Source organism: Balaenoptera ricei, chromosome 1 (genome assembly GCF_028023285.1).
Source record: "Balaenoptera ricei isolate mBalRic1 chromosome 1, mBalRic1.hap2, whole genome shotgun sequence".
NCBI lineage: Eukaryota > Metazoa > Chordata > Mammalia > Artiodactyla > Balaenopteridae > Balaenoptera > Balaenoptera ricei.
Genome location: NC_082639.1, coordinates 74,110,181 through 74,132,142, shown reverse-complemented (window position 1 = coordinate 74,132,142; position 21,962 = coordinate 74,110,181). Strand labels below are relative to the sequence as shown.

Genomic DNA, 21,962 nt, shown 5'->3' with positions numbered 1-21,962 from the left:
CTCCTTTGCCACTTCTGTGCTCATTGTATTTTCTCTGCTCAGAAAGCTTCTCCCACCCAACATCTTTGCAAGATCAAATATTTATCTGTCAAAATCTAAACTGATGATCACTTTTTCCTTAAAGTTCTCCATCTCCCCTCTTGTCCTGCTGGAAGCAGTCTCTTTTTCTTCTAAATATACAGAATATGCTATTTTAATTATTTATGTATTTTATCTTCCCCACTACACTGAATATTCTTTAAGAGCAGGATCCATAGTCAATTCTTTTTTCTCATTTTGTATACAGAAGAACATCAATAAATATTTGTTGAAAATTTTATAATAAAATATTGATATTAGAGCATTTTAGAAGTTGTCTTAAATTGCCATTAGGTCCCTTCCAATCTAGAATTCTGTGATTGGCATTTTGTAATTTTACATATCATGAAAAAGAACAAAAAGTTATGAGGGTTGTTCCTTTCCTTCCCTGATTAAGGAAAACTAACTTAATGATCAGCAAATTAATATTCTGCTATACTAAACAGAACTCTAATGACAAAAACTTTAAATCTACCTACTGAGCCCAAGAATGCCACATAGCAAATTCCTTTATAGTTCTATTTTGGGGGGAAATGTTTTTTTTTTCCCATTATCATTCATTATTTAATTTTTTCAATAAACATTTAAATGCCTCTAAGTGCTAAACACCTTGTTAGGCACTGGTTGTAAATACAGTAGTGAATAAAATAAAGTCTCTGCTCACAGGGAGCTACAGTCTAATGGCAGTTACGTTAAACAAATAATCGCATAAGCAAATACATAATGATATGTTAACTAGCATAGAATAGGAATATACTGCATTTTAAAGGGTTTAAATATGGAAAAATCTTGATTAAAGAAATAAACCTTATATAAATACAAGAAACCAGAAGCTTTGAGATCTCATGGTTTGCTGGTTGAGAATTTCAGCTTGGAAAACTCTCTATTTAGAAAATTCTGCCACTCAAGCTACAAATAGGAGTATTCAACAGAGAATAGCTGGTTCCCGTCCCCTCAAATGCAATATGTTGGAGTCATATCATTTCATATCAAATAAGGCTAGTTGTGACCTCAATGAGAATCCATTTTTTTCCACAACCTAAGTACTTGTTTAAAAAGCTTTTAAACGCTGTTATTTAAATTTAAAAATACATGATCACATTTAAAATTAGTCTTTCTTTTCTTCCCAAGGAAATCACACAAAAAAATACTCCCATATTTTAGTGCCCCATAATATGCCAGAAAGGTCCATCTTTTCTTGATGACCTGTGTGCTTAATATTTCCATTTCATTATGATTGAGATCACATATTGCACAGTATGTTAAAGAGTTGAGTTGATAAGCATTTAAGAAACAAAATTTAAGGTATGCTTTTCTTTAATCAAAAGGAAAAAAATTAAGAAAACTTACTACAGCTAGATTATTTCCAATGCATTTCAGAAATAAAAATTTTTCTGCAACAGGATCTTCACCAAGGAACTCACCGAGTCGCTCCCTCAGGGTTTATAAAGTAAGGTGAGGAGATACTCTGAAATATCATGACATTTCCTTATAATGTAAAATGAAATAGGTTTCAGCTGTACTAAAGATTTAATAACTTTAGTCACCTATTGTGAACCCAAAGACTAATTTTATGTATCATATATAGCTTAATATATTGTGTTTCTACATTGCCTGGTACTTTGTAGCCCTGAAGGCTGTAAATATTTTTTAAAATAAATGACTAAAAGTCATTTAATCAATAAAATCATTAAGTTTTAAAATTATGCAAATGAACACTGTTTATAAAAGTCCTTTTTGTACTAAAAAGGAAAATGCTTGTCTACTTTTCTCATCTACCTTCAAATATTTTGTTAAAATAAAACTTTGCAATGAAATTTATATAATTTTATACATATATTAAAGAAGGGTTTAGCCACAGATATTTTGGAAGTTTGACAGGATTAGCTAGTGCTTAAAATTTTCTTTGATGATCAAATGTTGTCAGATTCCACATCTTTGCTCACTGGGGATACGTCATTCCTCAACAACTAAAATTTAAAGCCATCACTTATGTTCTTGTTCTGAGTTCTTATTTTTCTAGGATCTTATGGGAATATTACATAATTAATTCATTCAATTAACAAATACATATTGAGCCCCTCTTTGTGTCAGACATTATTCTAAGGGCTGGGGATAAGGCAATCAACAAAACAAATATCTTTGCCCTTACAGACCATACAATCTAATGGTGGGAGTGAAAAATTAACAAAATAAGAGAAAAAATTTAATTCATAAGACACTGCTAAGTACTATAGAGAAACAAAAAGCAGGGAAGGGAGAGTAACTGCAATTTAAAATACACCGATCAGAGAAGATATAAACAAAAAAGTAATATTGGAGCAAAGACATGAAGGAGATGAGATAGCATATGTAAAGGCAAAAAAAGCATTTTAGACAAAATAAACAGCAAGTACAAGGGTTCTGAGGTAGGACCATGTCTAATGTGTTCCAGAACAGAAAGGAGGTTAGTGTGCTTGAAGAAAATGATAGGGAAAATTAGGAAGATTGAGGTGTCTTCAAGAAAAATAACAGGCAGTTAGATCACATAGTGTCATGTGTGTTTCTGTGAATGTGAAAAAAAAAAGTGTATATATATATATATATATATATATATACACACACGTGTGTGTGTGTGTGTGTGTGTGTGTATTCTGTTTCTATTTTTAAATAGTTCAGTGAAAAAGTCATTGTAGATATACTGGTTTAATCACTATTCACAGCTCTTCAACAGGTTTCTAATTTCAGATAATTTCTCTCTTAATTCTCTTTGGGTATAGCCATAGTAATACACAGGTTATACTCTGTTTCCTAGGTGGCAGTACTATGGCTAAGTGACATCTGTTCCTATAGTACTTTTTAACTTTATAAGTACTTTATAACTTTATAAGTACTATAAGTACTTTATAACTTTAATAAGTTATATAGCACTACTTATTGATAGTATTCATTAAGTCAGGGACTGGATCCATCACATGAATAAGATATTTTTCACTTAGAATTTTTGAATTTCCAGAAAGCATTTTTCTCTGCAGAAAAAAGAAAATTGCTTTTTCAGGCACATTGTAACATGACTACAAAATACTTGCCTTATAAATCCAGCTAAAATTAATTTGTTAACAACTTGTATTGAAATGCTATTAAACTGATAGTTCCAAGATCTTTCAGGGACATAAAAAACATGAAGTTCCACCAACTGAATAAATTGAGAATAAAATCAGTTAAAATATTTTTAAAGTGAAAAAAATCAACTGATGTCCTACAGAATTTTAAGTTTAATAAACATAATTGAAATAAACATGGAATACATGTATCCTTCTGAACAAACATAAAAAAACAAAATGAAGAGCCAAAAATTTGTTAGGTTGGCTACTTGGCACTTGGAGCATATTTTCCCTTGGAAACAATGTCATGGCTGTGGTCCTAGAGTTCCTTAACATATCCGACATACAATGCTTGTTTTGTGGCTTGCAGTAAGGATACTAGATTGCCAAGATCAGTTTTCTTATTACCAACCTTTCCCCCTTCCCTGACATCTACCTACACAGTTTCATTGGTGTTATCTTGTGGAATCCTTATCCTTTACATATTGTCTCCCTAACACTGCTGTGATGATTGCTAGTTCTCAGCACCTGCTAAAGTGTGAATACTAGGGCTTGGGGAATATTTCTGTTTCCCAGAATTCAAGGAAGAACCTATTCCTGACCAGTGATGGGGAAAGGAATGGTTGTTTTCACATAGGGCATGTCTGTAAGCTTAGCTTGTCTGTGCTTATATGTACTACCCTTTTTCCTATTAGTGTTTTATGACCTCAGTTAGAATTCATCTATTGAGAAGAATATTTAGATTACTACAACAGAACAATTACAGCAAATAAAGTCTTATCTTTTAGTCTAATTAAAGTTTGCTATTCATGTATATTAAAAGTCAAAGCATTGAAATGATTATACTCTATGATATTAAGTATCTGAGAAAAATTTTAAAAATTTTAAGTAAATATGACCTTATTAGTAATTTTTATAGGAAATGACAATGGCTCTTGAACTGAGTATTTTGCTCAAGTTGTTTTTATAGACCAAGCAGATTACTTGTATAGTTCTGATGTCAGAATATTAACCAACAGTTTAAGATGTTTGAATAGATGGAATAGGGAAGTTTCCTATATGTTGTATTTTGAATATCAGGGCATTTAAAAGATTATTCTCTAACTATGCCCTCCTATTAACAGCTAAAGCTATACTATATATTATACTATAATATTAAATATTAAAGCTATAATATAAATACTATTACTATATATACTATATATACTATATATATATATACTATAAATACTATTAAATATTTGTAAAACCTTCAGAAATCTGAAGTAAATATGGCCTTGCCCATTATATAAATGCATTAATATTTTACAGGAGAAAAAATATTTCTTGAACTAAACATTTTACTCTTTTATAGATGAAGTAATTACTTCTATATATTTTATAACAATTCATGAATTATAATTCAAAGTGTATAGACTTTCATTCTATAATGGAAAGAGGAAGCAATACAAAGAAAATATAGTTGACAAAACATTTCCTGGCCTTTGACACATTTTGTGAAGTAAATCAATTTATTGGGAATTTGGATTTATTCATTCATTCAACAAATATGCCTACTATGTGCCAGCACTGTTCTAGGTACTATGAATATGTAGTGAATAAAACAAAGTTCCTTGCCTGCATGCAGCTGATATTCTAATGAGGTATCAGGACAAGAAGAAGGGTGAGGGAAGTGAAGCACTCACCTCAGGTACAAAATTTAAAGGGGTACCAAAACCTCAGTAATCAAGATAAATAATATTTTAAAAAATCTATTCAGGGACTTCCCTGGTGGCTCAGCAGCTGGGAATCCGCCTGCTAACACGGGAAGAATCCCCCTCGAACACGGGTTCGAGCCCTGGCCCGGGAAGATCCCACATGCCATGGAGCAGATGGGCCCACGTGCCATGACTACTGAGCCTGTGCTCTGGAGCCCGCGAGCCACAACTACTGAGTCCGTGTGCTGCGACTGCTGAAGCCCGCATGCCTAGAGCCTGTGCTCCACAGCGGGAGGGGCCCGCGCAATGAGAAGCCCGCACACCACAAAGGAGAGTAGCAGAGTAGCTCCCGCTCACCGCAACTAGGGAGGGCTCATGCGCAGCGAGGAATACCCAACACAGCCAAAAATTAAATAAATAAATAAATAAATAAATAAATCTATTCAATGCAAAAAATTCATGATGAATAAAATATCATAAATTTAAAGACAGAATGGTACTATTAGAGCCTGAGTAGAAAGGAAAAATATGAACTGCTATATACATGTCTTTTTAAAAAATACATTTCTTAATGGTTAACTTTTTCCAGAACAACATAGTTGAAAAAATATTGAAAATTTTGAAAGCCTGTATTAAAACTCACAACATCATTTTAAGGTTAAACATTCTATTTATATCAAAACCCAACTTTATCCTGGCTTTAATGGAAGCAAATTCATCAATAATATTCTTACTAAAACTATTATTTTAAAAATACATTAAATTGGACAGGGAACTATCAATATTATACAATAACCTATAAGAGAAAATAATCTGAAAAAGAATATATATATATATTCATATATATATATATCTGAATCGCTGTGCTGTATACCTGAAACTTACATGATATTGTAAATTAACTATACTTTGATTAAAAAAATTTTTTTAAATAAGTAAAAATAAAAATAACTATTTTACAATAAATAAATAGATAATAAAAATACATTAAAAGGTATACAGACGGGCACATATTTTGCCTTTTGCCTCAGGCTCCAAAATGGCTAGGCATAGCACTATTAGATCCTGTTTCTATTTAAAATGTTGATATCTTGTTTGTCACAGGTTTTTGCATTAATTTTTCATTTTAAAAATCTTTTATTAAAATATTTATCTTAATTACTTAAATTTTTTGGTGCCTGCTTAAGTTTTGCACCAAAGGCAAGTGACTCATTTTCCTCAGACTAGTCTCCGTCCTGTGAGGGACACAGACAATAAACATTAAATATAAAACACTGGTAAGTGATATAGCAAATCAGAAAGTGGGCAGTACTGGGAAAAGAGAATAAGTAGAGCAGGGCAAGGAAATTGGGAAGATAAAAGAGGGAGTAGTTTTCAGTTTTAAATAGAATAGTCCGGATACAAATCTAAGAAAATTAACAATTCCTTAATGTCAACTAATATCTAGTCCATATACAAATTTCGCCAATTGTCCAACTGTCCTCAGAATGTTTTTTCAATCTAGAATTCAATCAAGGATAACATCTTGCATTTGGTTGTTACGTCTTTTTTTTTTTTTAATTGAAGTATAGTTGATTTACAATTTGTGTTAGTTTCAGGTATACAGCAAAGTGATTCAGTTATTTTCTTTCAGATTATATTCCATTAGAGGTTATTATAAGACACTGAATATAATTCCCTGTGCTATATAGTAAATCCTTGTTGCTTATTTATCTTATGTATACTAATATGTATCTATTAATCCCGTACTCCTAATTTGTCCTTCCTCTCTCCCTCTCCCCTTTATCACAACTTTTAAAAAGCTTAATTTGGAAGAGTTTTCCAGACCTGCTTTTTTTTCTCTTCATGGCACTTTTTAAAGAGACTGGACCAATTGTTTAACAGGCTGTTCTGCATTCTGAATTTACCTTATTAACTCCTAAGGTGTCATTTAACTTATTTCTCCAATCCTTCTCTCTCCTGTAAAGAGTTGACTTTATAGCCCTCAATTGACATGTGTTAATCAACTGGGGTAAGAACACTTCATAATACCCTGTATTACATATTACTTCACATTTGGGCATACATAATGCTCTACTTCCAAATATTTGTATATTTAATAATTATTAAAGGGATAATAGAACAGACTATAAGGGACAAGAAAATGGAACCTGTTATAAAGTTATTTGAATAATTAAAGTGTGAGGTGATAGTGGCTCAGACTAACATGCTAACAATATAGGTGATGGGAAGTGGTCAGATTTTGTATATAATTTGAAGCTAGAGTCCAAGAAGTGAAGTTTGAGTAAGGTGTGAAGTATGACTTCAAGGTGTTTGGCCTCAGATATCGAAAGGATGGATTTGCCATCAACTAAGATGGGTAAGGTCATGGTTAGTACGGGTTTGGGCTGGGGGGAGAACTGTAGTTCAGTTTCAGACATACTGAGTTTCAGCTGTCTATTGATTATCCAAGCGGAGATTTCAAGTAGGCAGCTGAAAATATCAATCTGGAGTTTGGGAAAGAGGGCTGGGATGGGGATATAAATGTGAGAATACTTAGCATAAAGTTGGTATTTAAAGCTACTAGACTGGATGAGATCACAATGAGTGCAAACAGAGAAGAGAACAAAGAGCTGACCCCTGAAATTCCCCAATATCAAGAGATCAGGAAGAAGAAAACGACACAGAAAAGAAGACTGAGAATGAATAACAAGGAATGTAGAAGGAAAACCAAGATAATGTGTATGCTAAAAGCCAAGTGAAGGAATTATGTCAAGGAAGACAGAGTGATCAACAGTGTCAACTATTGTGCACACACAGATCAAGCATATGTGGAATAAGAATTAAGCAATAAATTTAGTAATGTAAAGGTGAATTTAACGGAGCAGTTTTGGTGGAATAGTGGAGTGAAAGCTTGACTGGAGTTGATTTAAAGTGAAAATGAGAAGAAGGTATTGGGGGTTTGAGAAGGTATGAAATAGTTATCTAGAATAGTGGAAGAGTGAATGAGTGAGTGGAAGATAGTCTTACTGCCTACTAGCAAAAAGTTCCACTTGAGATTCATGGTCATTAATTTAAAATGAGAATAGTCCTATGCTGGTGTATTTTTCTCCAGCCATGTTCCACTGTAGGTATACGTGAAGAATAGGTGAAGAAGATTAAGCAGGGTTTTTGTTTTGTCAAGGAGTACAATGAAATGAGAGGGCAAGGAGTCAGAAGTATGTGCAAGAGAGTGATCAAGAATGCTCCGTGAGTTTGCAGGGCAGAAATAGAGACACAGATGTAGAGAACAAACGTATGGACACCAAGTGGGGAAAGTGGCAGGGGGGTGGGGGTGGTGGTGTGATGAATTGGGTGATTGGGATTGACATGTATACACTAATATGTATAAAATGGATAACTAATAAGAACCTGCTGTATAAAAAAATAAATAAAATTCAAAAATTCCAAAAAAAAAACAAAAACAGTGCTCCATGATATTTAAGCCAGCCATGGAAGGCATCCCGAGAAGAGGAATAAACAAACAAACAAACAAAAAAAGGTGATAGGATCAATGCATTGGAGGTCCCAGTATAATTGGGGTCCTTAGAGATACGAGAACTGTAATCAAGTACTGGGATACACAAAGTTGGGTTCACAGTGGAGTTGGTATCTAATACTTTATATAATCCATATTTTTGCTGTATCAAAACTTTTCAAAACCAATGATAAGCAGGTTTTTCTCATATTTTAGTGTAAAAAGATTTTCTTACCTCTGATGAGGAAGGTCGACTTGGACTGAGGGACATATTCACCAACGTCTGAATGGGGTAATTTTGTAGGGTTTTTTTAATCTTTCTTCATTGAAGTAGTATTTAATAAAGGTTATAACAGATTTTTGGCTTGTTTAAGATAGCATTCCACTCATTTCTGGTCTTTGATTCATTCAAAAAATAAACAGAAAAACACAAAAGGCTTTAGACTCAAAATGAAAACTTGATAAGTATACAATCTTATCATCATAATTCAAAAAGATATACTACTAGTAAGTAGGGCTGGTAACTGCAATGAAATGAACATATATCCCATACAACTAAGTAAAGTGGTAAGTTATAATAGACTTGTGACTAGAACATTTTTTACTATTCTAAACAATTCATTTTCTCTTGGTCAAATATTAAGGTTAAATATATATAGTATTTTACATAAAGTAGAAATATACTTTTGGAAGTAGAAAGACTAAACTTATACAAATGGCTGTAGAATGATGAAAATTGTTTTATCCTTTGCATTTCTTCCTGGCCTTGGATACTTCAATAATAATAAATGTGAACAATTATTCCAGATGAAAATATCAGTCTTTAAGTATATCAGGTTTGTGTACCTATGTTTGTGTATTATTTCTTGTGTTTTTCCTCAGAAAATGTATGACAGTTTACAAGAATACACAATAAAATTCAAAGTATATAAATATATAATAAAAGTTAAAAAATAAGGTAGCAGAATTACTACTCTAAAAAAGAATTATCAAAGTGGGACAATCCTTAGGGATATACTATAATACCAATAGTAGAGAAGTTTTTTCAAGATTCCAAAGCTTTGTTTTATATTAAGATAGTGATTTAAATCTGACAAAACTTAAAATTCAAGCTGAGGGTGCCTGGAGGATAGGAATGGAACGGAGAAAAAAAAGAAAATTGTCTGGCTACCTTTAAAAATGAGATCACATGAGGCTGTAGGCAAGCCTCCTCAGATCAAAGGCCTGACTGAGGGCTATAATTAAAAAATTTCTTAAACCCAGGGAGGATCCCCAAAAGTGTTGTAAATAGCATAACAAAATGGGAAGCCACTGGTCTAAGCTAACCGTACCTGCTAGAAATTTTGGGGGAGGCGTTCTCCCCTAAGCTAAATGAGGAAAGTAAAACATTCCAACATAGGTTAAAAGGTATATCGGTCCTTCAGTATCATTGAGGTAGCCACCCAATTATTTAAAAAAAGAAAAAAAAAAACCCAAAACTGCCCTTGTTTTACAAATCTGGTCTCTACAGGATCAGAGGTATGGCTCCAAAAATAATCCAAAGCCCACCAATCCTTTTATCACTTCCAAAAGCTTCCCTATTTATCTTAAGAGACTTGTAAGTGTTAAAGGAGAAACAGAGTCATACTAGGAGGAACTTGCCTGTGCCTTTGAGATGCAAATATCCTACCTGGTTTTCTCCAGGAACCCTTATCTCTGCCATCTTTTTAAAATGCAGATTTTGAAAAAGGGGGTAAATTGGAACTTGTCAAGGACAAATAAAAATCTTAAGCATCTTTTCCATAAATATTATTAACAAGGGTTTAGCCATCTAGACAAGTGAGCTTGATTTGTTACATCGGCCAGAAACCCAATTTTAATCCAACCTCTTTTGCAGACCGATGGGTTTTACATTGCTGTACCTGGCTCATGGCTGAAATTCTGGAATGGGAACAATGAGGCCTCTGTGTTTGTTTGTGTGTTTGTATGTATCTATGTGTGTCGTAGATGTATGGTATTGCCGAAAAGTAATTAGTAAAAGAGCTCTATTTCACTGACTTAAAGGAAATTACCGCTTATATACTCAGAAATAGAAAATAATCTGGCCAGAATGAATTTCACCTGGTGGCGCAGTGGTTATGAATCCGTCTGCCAATGCAGGGGACACGAGTTTGAGCCCTGGTCTGGGAAGATACCACATGCAGAGGAGCAACTAAGCCTGTGCGCCGCAACTACTGAGCCTGCGCTCTAGAGCCCACGAGCCACAACTACTGAGCCCACGTGCCACAAGTACTGAAGCCTGCGTGCCTAGAGCCCATGCTCTGCAACAAGAAAAGCCACCGCGATGAGAAGCCCGTGCATTGCAACAAAGAGTAGCCCCAGTAGTACTGGAAAATATTCAGTACTAAACTGATATCTGGTATTGAAGGTGGCTTAAGCTTGTTGGCTTGATTAATATAGACACGTCTTTAGAATCATCAATGTTAAGTATAATATTGTACAATATTTCTGTTGTACTTAGGTTTACTAGACTCTATTATATCTATTGCAAATTTGTCAGTAAGAAAAGTAACCCAATGTGGAAAAATTTTTAAGCAAAGTTAGATATGTGTCTTCAGTAAAAGAAGGTGTGAGGATGAAAAAATACTGAAGAGTTATGCATGATCAGGATTTTCTAAGATTGGATTGAATTTAGGTGGGTAAATGGATTTTGTTGGGAGTAAGCTAAGGTAAGACTTGGATTTGGTTTCTCTTTCCGTTAAAAAAACAAGGTTTTCTTTTCCTTTTTTTTAAAAAAATTATTTATTTATTTATTTATTTGGGGTTGCATTGGGTCTTCATTGCTGCACGTGGGCTTTCTCTAGTTGCATTGAGCCGGGGCTACTTTTTGTTGTGGTGCATGGGCTTCTCTTGCTGCGGAGCATGGACTCTAGGCACACGGGCTCAGTAGTTGTGGCCTAGATGCTCCGCGGCATGTGGGATCTTCCCAGACCAGGGAATTGGACCCATGTCCCCTGCGCTGGCAGGCGGATTCTCAACAACTGAGCCACCAGGGAAGTCCCGAGAACAAGGTTTTCTTGGAATACTGTTTTTTCTTATAAATTTATTTATTTTATGTATTTATTTTTGGCTGCATTGGGTCTTCCTTGCTGCACGCGGGCTTTCTCTAGTTGCAGCGAGTGGGGGCTAGTCTTTGTTGCGGTGCACGGGCTTCTCATTGCGGTGGCTTCTCTTATTGTGGAGCATGGGCTCTGGGCGTGCGGGCTTTAGTAGTTGCGGTGTGTGGACTCAGTAGTTGTGGCTCGCGGGCTCTAGAGCGCAGGCTCGGTAGTAGTTGTGGTGCATGAGCTTAGTTGCTCCACGGCATGTGGGATCTTCCCGGACCAGGGCTCAAACTCGTGTCCCCTGCATTGGCAGACAGATTCTTAACCACTGTGCCACCAGGGAAGTCCCTGGAATGCCCGTTTCTGATAACATATTGTGTGAGTTTCTTTGCTTTTAAGTGATCTGTGTTTGCTTTTGAGATCTCTTGTAACTTTGGTTAACAAATAAGTATTGTCTCACAGTGACCAATGACCTTATTTGATTAAGTGTTGAAACTTTTTGAGAAACTTCCCAAATATCAAATTTTTTTTTTTTTAAACTTTGGGTTTTATTTATTTATTTGTTTTATTTATGGCTGTGTTGGGTCTTCGTTTCTGTGCGAGGGCTTTCTCTAGTTGCGGCAAGTGGGGGCCACTCTTCATCGCGGTGCACGGGCCTCTCATTATCGCGGCCTCTCTTGTTGCAGAGCACAGGCTCCAGACGCGCAGGCTCAGTAGTTGTGGCTCACGGGCCTAGTTGCTCCGCGGCATGTGGGATCTTCCCAGACCAGGGCTCGAACCTGTGTCCCCTGCATTGGCAGGCAGATTCTCAACCACTGCGCTACCAGGGAAGCCCCCAAATATCAAATTTTAATCAAAGTTCTTTTGACTTTCAGCTAACTTTGGGATGCTTTGGAGGGCCCCTGAGGCATCTCAGAGAGAAATATTAAACCAGTATTATTTGGTATGTTAAATTACATAGAGAGCATTTTCACACGAGCGATTAACCTACTTCAGATATACTGTATAGATGAATGTTATTAACATAGACATTCTAAAAATTATATAGTTTCTGGAATTTGGATATGTCCTGGTATTATGCTATAGTTCTAGTTGTCATCTTAAAATGTTGTCTGTCACTTCTTTATGGATTACACTGTAATAAGATGTTTAACCATGCCTTTTAAGTCTTGTCATTTATAGATAGTTATCATTGTACTCTGATGCTGTTACAAAAGTACTTCCTCTTCAAGAAGACTGGGTCATTTGTAGAGATGTGGATGAATCTAGAGACTGTCATACAGAGTGAAGTAAGTCAGAAAGAGAAAAACAAATACCGTATATTAACGCATATATGTGGAACCTAGAAAAATGGTACAGATGAACCGGTTTGCAGGGCAGAAATTGAGACACAGAAGTAGAGGACAAACGTATGGACACCAAGGGGGAAAAGCGCGGGTGGTGGTGGTGGTGGTGTGATGAATTGGGACATTGGGGTTGACATGTATACACTGATGTGTATAAAATGGATGACTAATAAGAACCTGCTGTATAAAAAAATAAATAAAATAAAATTCAAAAAAAAAAGAAGATTCATAGGAAGGCTACAGAAGCAGTTACAACAGTCCCACATAAGATGACTATGCAAGAATTCCAGCCCATACCAACTCAAAACAAGAAGCTGTCCTGCCCCTGGGATCTCTAGATCAGGCATCCAGAGATTTTCACTCCCTGACAGGCAGGGTTGACGCCCCTACTCAGCCCTGAAGCAGCTACAGAAGACAGACCATCACCCCTCTGCTTCCCATAAGATTATGGGAGTAAAATCTCTGAGCGGGGAATGAGACAGGAAGGGGGCAGGGCACAACCTTTAAAAGAATGACATAGCTGGAGGACACGACATAAACTCATTAGAACCAAATAGGTCCAAGATGGTGGATGAGTTGACTTCCACTGTAACACATCAGCAAGCTCAATGACACACCCACAGGTGCCATGACAGTTCCTAGGCTGACCATAAAGGTCAGAAAGTGGGCCATGGCCCAACTCCTGGAAATCCTCACCCCTCCCCCCAAACAGCTAGAATACTCCTCCCACTCATTAGCCTACGAAATTACCCACCCCTATAAAAACTGACAACCCCCTTACCCTGGTGCCTTTCACCTTCTGAGATGGCCCACACTGTCTATGGAGTGTGTATCTTCCTGAATAAACCTTCTTTCTCTTAAAAAAAAAAAAGAAAAAGATTCCAAAGCTTTGCTTTATGTTAAGATGGTGATTTAAATCTGACAGAACTTAAAATTCCTGTGATCTAGTACTGATTACATCTCTATGAAATCCTATCAGACTCCACTAATTGTTCTAATGGTATCAAAATTAAAAGATTATATTCTGGGACACACAATCTTTCAAATCAAATTATTTCCACATATTACTTCCTATATAAATTTTTTACAACAATTAAAACAGAATGTGATTTGTCATTTTAACCATCTCAAACGCTATTTTAAATACATTAGTGCTTTAAGGAAACATTAATATATTTCTATTTCTGTATCTATCCAAAGGCTCTTTCTGACATTGTACTATTATTAGTCTCAATTATGAACCTAACAAAGCACAACTCAACTTCTTTATTAGATAAGAATTAATGGTAATAATCTATATTAAACACAATATACTGGCATTCATTAACTAGTATGCCAATTGGGAGACTACAACTTTCAATTTTTCTGGATGCATTAAAAACTTGATATTCTAACTCAGAACAAATTTTTAATTAAGCAAACTCAAGATAGAGCAATCAAGACTGCTTTACTATTATCTTAAGTTAAACTGCCCCCCTATACTATTCCTTCTAAAGGAACAGCAAACAAGCCGTGTTTTGAGCTACAATTCCCTTTGTCATTACTGACTGGATCAGTACTAAAGACCAAATCCTGGCTGGCCAGAGACAAAGTGGCCTGGCATGAAAAGACGAGCCCCTAGGAATTAGAATTGGGAGAAGATCTCAAGATTCAAGTATGTAGTTCGTAGATACTGAAGCAAAATGAATGTATAAAGGGAAGTCATGAAGCAGTATCATATCCATGAAGCAAGCCCATGTTATGAGAAAGCTGTAATTATTTGTAAACCACAATAGAAAAAGAGATCAAGACTAGAGAGAATGACTGATTGAACCAGTAGTGAGATGCCAGCTGAGGAGATACATAGGTGATTCATGTTTATAGCTAAGCACTAGAGAGAAGAGTCAAAATTTGCTTGCTGTTGAGGTCCCTAACCTTACATCTACTCCTATTGGGGTCCGACGATGGGGAAGCGGGCTGCGGATGGGCCGCCCGTTGGACAAACTCGGGTCACTTAGGGATGCGTCTCTAAGGGGACAGGGTGCCAGTGACTCAAGCCCGTATTTCTAGCTCCTACGCCTCGGTAAGGCTCTCCCCTTCCCTGCCCTCAACCTCTGCCGCCAACTCCGTCAGGAAAACAGGAACCGCCTCGTCGTCCCGCCACCAGGCCTTTTACAAAGTCCCTCAATATCTGACTTCTCTCACCGGTCCCCTCGGGTCTTGGAGGATAACGACAAGCTCTTTCCTTACCTCTCTCAAGTCGGCCTTTCCGGAGAGGGAGAGCGGAGAGGATGGGTGTCTGGTCGCGTTAGCATCCCGCCGCTGCCGCGCCCACCGATCCGCTCCGCCCCTTCTCGCTCCCAGCTCTCCCCTCACCCCCCTGAGGCTCGGGCTCCCGCATGGGTGAGGAGCTAAAACAGAAGGCGGAGGAGGGCGCGCATGCGCGCCGCGGGTGGAGCCACGGGGCAAAGAACCGGAAACTTAGAGACAAAGTTCCGAGCCCCGCCTCCCGCTCCGCCGCTCCGCCGCCCCGCAGTCCCGCCGTTTGGCCCTGCGGACCCACCACCGATCCACCGACGGATTGCCGATCTGCCCAGCTCTCGCGTGCGCCATGTCTGGTTCCTCCAGCGTCGCCGCTATGAAGAAAGTGGTTCAACAGCTCCGGCTGGAGGCCGGGCTCAACCGCGTGAAGGTGAGCGGGGGCGGGCGGCTGAGGGGGAGGGGAGGGCGGGGGAGGTAGCGGGGGGGATCCGGCAGGCGAGCTGGCGCGGCGAGCGAGGCTCGCGTTCGGCTCTCGCCACCCCTAGGGAGGACGCGCTCTCGGCGGCTGCAGCGGCGAGCTCGGCGGCCAGCTTTAGAAAAGTAGCGGCGCAGGTCGGCGCTGTGGTTTGGGGGGCCGGTTAGTGCGCCCTTCCGCCCCAAGACTTTCCAAGGCGGGCTGGCCCTGGTTTGAACAGCGGCTTTCCGCATTCCGGTCCTCCTCCCCGTCTCCCTCCCTCCGTAGTGACTCCGCGGCTGTGCTCGCCAACAGCTGCTCCTCCGCGCGCAGTCCGCACCCTTCCCGGCCTTCTCGACCAGCTTCTCTGTTTTTTGTCACCCGACGGGGTTTTATCCGACTTTTGATTCAGAAGTATTTTTTCTTTGCATTTCAGAACTTTCCCAAATCCACTCTCTTTAGTAGTAGAGTCTTACTTCCAGCTCCTCTCATTCACCGAACACACACTTGAAAACGAATTCTTGCATAACTTTAACTGTAGGTTAAAGAAGCCTGTTTTGGAAAAGTTCGCAATGTCTAAGGTTACCACTGGTGCCCTGTACAACTTCGTACAAAGCGTGCATTTCGTATCTGTTTGGCACCGTTTGCTGTGTTGTGACTTTGGGTATATCTACTGGTCCGCGCGTACCCGAAAAAGTAATTAGGGTGGACCAGTGTTATTTATTTTGGCATCTGGTTAGCATTGATCTTGTCCTGGGGTATTTACTTTGGGGAAAAAGCCTTTTGTGTGTGGTGATATGACAACCTGACGTTCTAGTGCTATTTCGAGTTTCCTGATTTCTTAAATCCTGCGTGGATTGGCTTCTTTCTGGTGCAGGTCAGTTTACGTGTGAAACACTTGTAATTAAAAAAGAAACAGAGAAGAGTATAAAGCATGCACTCTGTTGAAAGAAAAAGCCAGTTTCCAAGATGATTTGATTCTGTACTCATTAGGCTAGTTTTTACTTCCCCCTGAAATGTTTTGTGGAGTAAGATGGTCTCCTATTTACCCATTTCCTTAAGTAGAAATGTCAGGGACCTAGTTTACTCAGTTGTGGTCATCTCGGGAGGGAAGGGAAATTCCCATCAGTCTTGGGGTGGGATTCTCCTCTCTTTCTGTCCTTTAAGTGTTGTAAACTCCATTGCAGTCTCGAATCCATTTCTCTAATCTCCAGATTCTTACCTCATCCCAGTGATTTATGGTTAGTCTTGGCTGGATTTAACTTTGAAATCACTATCTTATCATTCAGGCGTGTCTTTATCATAGATTGGGGGGAGGGGAAAAATGCTGGTTAAAAACAGAAAAGTGTTAAGTAGGGGTATTTAGCCCTAATCTGCAAAGAAAATGAGTTGAAGTCCTCAGGCTCAAGTACTCTGAGGGCTTTACCATAAAAACTCTAGCCCCTCCAGTAACTCCCCAGCATGATGCCTTCCTCCTATTCTTAGGAGGGTTTTGGTCGGAATCATTAAAGGCACCACAAGTGATTTGGTTTTAGAAATCTCAATTTGTCTGATGCCAGGGCTGTGTGTAGCAAGGAGCGGAGGCATCACACCTTGGGACTTTAAATGAGCTTTTCATTAGACATGTTGCAAAATGTGGTTAGTTCGATTTCATTTTGTGCTTCTGTTTTACCCATGACTCTATGCTAGATGGTTTTGTAGTGATATTTTACTTTCGAATTACCACAGCTTTACTTTTTAAACCTTTATGTGAGTAGTTGATAGAAATTATCACAAATGCTTGACAGACTCTCCCACTGTTGGGTAACCATACACTTAACCCAGGGCACTTTTGAGAGTGAAAGAGGGCGCTGATTATTATGCCAGGATTATAGGGTTTCAGCCTCCTGGATGGTGATTATTACAGTGCCATAGGGGCTAGAAGCTTGTTAGAGTTTTAAGCCTTTGTGTCCATTTTCCCCACTGATTGGAATTCTCACTGATCATTTTCTCACTGATGGTCACTTGGCTGGATCTCTTGTTACTGAGATCTCAATTTAAATGTCACCTCCTCAAAGACACTTTCTCTTAGGTCCTGATCTAAAAAACCACTCTTTTTTCTGCAGAGCACCTTGTCTCTTTTCATCTGAACTGTTAGCTCCATAACAGCAGGGATTTGGCTGTTCTTACATATTCTCAGTGCCTAAAATTATATTTGGCACATAGAGGCGACGAGAAGTTTGTGAAAGGGAGTTAAGCTGGAGCCTACCTACACTTTAGGCAGATAATTAACACATTCTTTACTGCTGGTTAATGTGAATGAATGAAACCATGTTATAAGACAGTGAAAAATTATACCACCATTCCCCCACTGTAGCTACACCTTTTAGGCGAGCAGGGTACCCATTTGTTATAGTACTTGGTACCAGGTATTTATAAACTGTTTACTCACACAGTTGCTAAATAAATTTATGGAACTCATTACCCTGGATTGGTATATAAGCCAAACATATAAATAGATTCCAAGAAGAGTTTAGATTCATCTCATGAAGATGGATCCTTTTATCAGGTTAATGTCTGGGGTACAGCTGTCATGTGCAGAAATTCTTTGCAGAGAGCATTTGTGATGCCCTAAGCTCCCTTTCAAAGGCTAAATATTACCCAGCCAGACTGGACACCTGTTCTCACCCTCCTTACGGGAAGTTAAAACAATAAATGATTATCTTCTCCATCTTCTTAAACCTCAATTCAAGAGTTAGGATATTGTATGTATTTGAGGCATCCTTTAGTCATTCATGTTATATATCTGAACTATTCAGTTTATTGTTTTGGTGTCCTGTATCACACCTTACCAGAATATATACAAATATTAGATGTTTAAGTGATAAATGATATAAAGTTATTTTAACTATGAAGCCACAGAAGTTCCTTAAGTCCTGTTTAAATGGCTTTGCATACATATATGAAAATTATTAAATCACATTTAAGGCATACAGTTTCTTAAAGGCAGGCTGCTTGGTAAAGTTGTTAAAATAAACTGAAGTTTGCTAATCAGCCTTTCAGTCACATGACACTGAGCAGAAACTGTCACTGTCCAGTTTTGTAACATTAGACAGCTGATGGAACATACACCAAAACAATAAACTGAATGGTTCAGATTTTGAACATGATGTTCACTCAGAGTAGCATTTTCCCATTTCCCATACTGCTTTCAAGACAGAGTGATAGTTTACTAGCATTTTAACACTTTTTAACTATAATATCCTGTGTACTGCTTTTAATAAAAGACAAGATGTTGAGTACCCTCAAGGTTACACTAGAACAACCTATTTATTAATAAACTAGCAGGATGTGCTATGCTTTACAAACAAACAGAATTGTACTGTTCGTACTTATTTACATGCAGTGTTTTAAGTATAAAAGCTCAGTATATGACTGTTGAGCTTCAATTAGTATATATCTTTTTTGAGTTAAGAGAAGTGTTTATTGGCAGGTATTTTTGAAGATTTGAGAAAAACTTCATTAAAACATTGTCACCACCTCCCACCCACTTCCCCCACCCTTTGTTATATACAGGTTTCCCAGGCAGCTGCAGATTTGAAACAATTCTGTCTGCAGAATGCTCAACATGACCCCCTGCTGACTGGAGTATCTTCAAGTACAAATCCCTTCAGACCTCAGAAAGTCTGTTCCTTTTTGTAGTAAAATGAATCTTTGCAAGGTAAGTTTCCTTAAATTAAAACAACAAAGCCCCACATAGTAGGGATAACTCGTCAAGTCTCTTTCTTTGCAGCACTTATAAGTTGAGCAAAATCATCCCATACACTTTTGTTTGGCACTCTTTGTTTTGTAAGGATTGATGAAATTTGCTGATTTAGTAGTCATAGAAAGACTAGTTGTTTCTATTTTACCATAGAGGGTTAAGTAGAGGATTTAATAACCATAAAGAGGATATAGGAGTTACTAGAAAATTTCACTGCTATGACAAGTCATGTTACCTTTTATAGCTTTGGTCTAATGGTGTATTCTGGTGTCCCCAAATATTAGTTTAGTCTTATTTTTGTGTATCTAGCAAATATTTAGACACTGGACTGCCCTGGCCAGTCCAGTGGTTAAGACTCCGTGCTTCCAACGCAGGGGGCACGGGTTTGATCCCTGGTCTGGAAACTAAGATCCCACATGCTGTGCGGCCAAAAAACAAACAAAAGCCCACATGCTGTGCGGCCAAAAAACAAACAAAAGAGGCTAAATCAGTAAATAACAGCACATTATTAAAAAAAAAAAATTTAGACATTAAAAAAAAAATCTGCAGTGTTCATGGTGGTGGCTTTTGAAATACTATCAACTGATTTGGATTAATGATGATCTAATAGAACAGCATAGAAAATAATTGGGAGTTGTGAATGCAAGAGAAACTGAAGAGATAGCCGAATAAGCTAACATGGTGTTGGCATTTGGACTGGGGAACAACAGGTTTTAATTTCATTGTTGTTAGGTAAAGATAAAATGAGAGAAATGAAGTGTATATGTTCATGGTGGCAAACAGTGGATTGGTTTTCAGAGGATTAAGAAACTAAATTTTGGGCTGGTTTAAAGCATACTTTTATATGTTAACCTGTAACTTACAGAACACATGTCAGTGTATGCAAAAACATATGTTAATCCAAAAGAGATGTGAGAAGAAAACATGATGTGCATAATTGAAAATGTAATCCAAGGGTACTACCTTAACAAATCCATAGGACTTTTGTCAGAGCATTTATTCATATTGACCTACGAGAAGCAAACTTAAATAGTGCTTCAAAAAAAAAAAAGACTGTGTATGGCACACACCATCTACAGACATTCTGACTCCTCAAAGTGCAGGAAGCTGCTTCCTAAAATACCATGTTACATAGTTGTGCCCTCCCTAATTAAACTTTGTAGACTTGGGAGTGTCCAGGAAGTTTGTGTAAGTACAACATGTTTCCAGTAAATACAATGATTGGTTGAATTGGTTAAGATTTTCGAAACACAGGAAAAAAAAAAAAAACCCCCGCCTTTGAGATTAAGGGAAGTAATTCTTTTTAACAGTCTAGCACCTTCATATTTAACAGGTTAAAAGTCGTTTGCTCCTGGCAGTATTAATTCTTCATGGCAGTTTTGGGAAATTTCATATTTTTACGGTTCCCCTTGTATTCTCTTCACAAAGTGTTTATTTTCATTTAAACTACTGTTAAGCCTGGCTTCTTAATTGGCTGTTAATAGTTTCACTTCATAGGAGTCTGCAGACAAGTGTTTAATGAGTTGCTCAAGGTTAAAATATGGTTGGGATAAGAATCCAGATTTCAAAGTAAAATAATGGCTGTTAATTCTGGCAGTATAATAAACCCTTAGCTTTGTGGATATTATGATTTGAAACACTTTTGGCTAGGAAAAGAATATTTGGATGTAAAAGCATTTCTTCTCAAACTTGAAAGTAGGTCTGGGATGTTATGCTGATGTTGGTTGTCCTAGGCACACTCAGTGGCATGGATGCAAAGAGTCTGTATTTAAGTCTTTATACTCATAGCTTTTAAAAAAATATATATTTATATAATTTTTTTAAAAGCATAGATAATTTAGCAACAGATAGTACAAGGTATTAAAATAGAAGTTACCATGATCCACATACCTAGAAATAACCACTGTTAACAGATACTTCCTTTTAAGAGAAAAAAACAATCATTGAAAAATAGTGATCATAGTATGCACAGTTTTTTTCTACACTTGAATTTTCTTATTTCATTTAATAGTCTTTGTAAGTTCCCTGGTGGTCTAGAGGTTAGGATTTGGTGCTCTCATTTAATAGTCCTTGTAAATGAGATTTTCTGTGGTTGTACTATAACTTAAATTATACTTCATCAAATATTGAGGTTTCCAAATTTGAGGATACACTGAGGCGAAGATCTTGGTACCCATACATATACTTTACCCATTTCTTTAAGATAAATTCCCGTAAGTAACAATAAGGAATGACATTTAAAATGTAATAACCTTGAAAACTGCCAAATTAAACTTTGCTATTCCACCTGGAGCTTAAGAATACTTTTTTGCTGAGCCGTTGCCAAACAGATCTCAGATTCTTTGCTACTTTCTTCTGCCTATCTCATTTTTGTAATTTGCACTGATTAACTGAGGCTAAACATTGTTTTTTCACCACTGATTTTGTTTATGCTTCTTGAACATTTTTGTAATGAAGTAACAGAAATTTTTAAATAAGTATAAAAAACCAGGTGTCCACTGTCCTGAATTAAATGGTTTACCTTTTTTTTTTTTTGGTTGCACTGTGTGGCTTGTGGGATCTTAGTTCCCAGATCAGGAATTGAACCCTGGCCCTTGGCAGTGAACGTGCCAAGTCCTAACCACTGGACTGCCAGGGAATTCCCAACTTTCAAGAAATAAAAAGATACTTTTCCTACCTTTCCATATAGATGACTTATCCTGAAGTTGTTATGCCCCTGTTTTTACTTTTTATATATATTTA

General features: G+C 37.3%; 2 protein-coding genes across 2 annotated transcripts in view; one reads left to right on the top strand and one right to left on the bottom strand.

Annotated features, from left to right (window-relative positions):
* Positions 1-15,174, bottom strand: part of SPATA1 (spermatogenesis associated 1) — a 52,941-nt gene extending 37,767 nt beyond the window's left edge. Inside the window, 4 exon segments of the mRNA XM_059925267.1 lie at positions 1,429-1,546; positions 3,147-3,253; positions 8,590-8,751; positions 15,013-15,174. Coding sequence (XP_059781250.1) covers positions 1,429-1,546; positions 3,147-3,253; positions 8,590-8,625 — 261 coding nt within the window. The 5' untranslated portion in view covers positions 8,626-8,751; positions 15,013-15,174.
* Positions 15,175-19,204, top strand: GNG5 (G protein subunit gamma 5). The gene is made up of 2 exons (XM_059925323.1): positions 15,175-15,454; positions 19,034-19,204. Exons 1-2 carry the CDS (start codon positions 15,374-15,376, stop codon positions 19,157-19,159), a joined length of 207 nt encoding a protein of 68 aa, XP_059781306.1. The 5' UTR covers positions 15,175-15,373; the 3' UTR covers positions 19,160-19,204.
* The last annotated feature ends 2,758 nt before the right edge of the window (positions 19,205-21,962 follow it).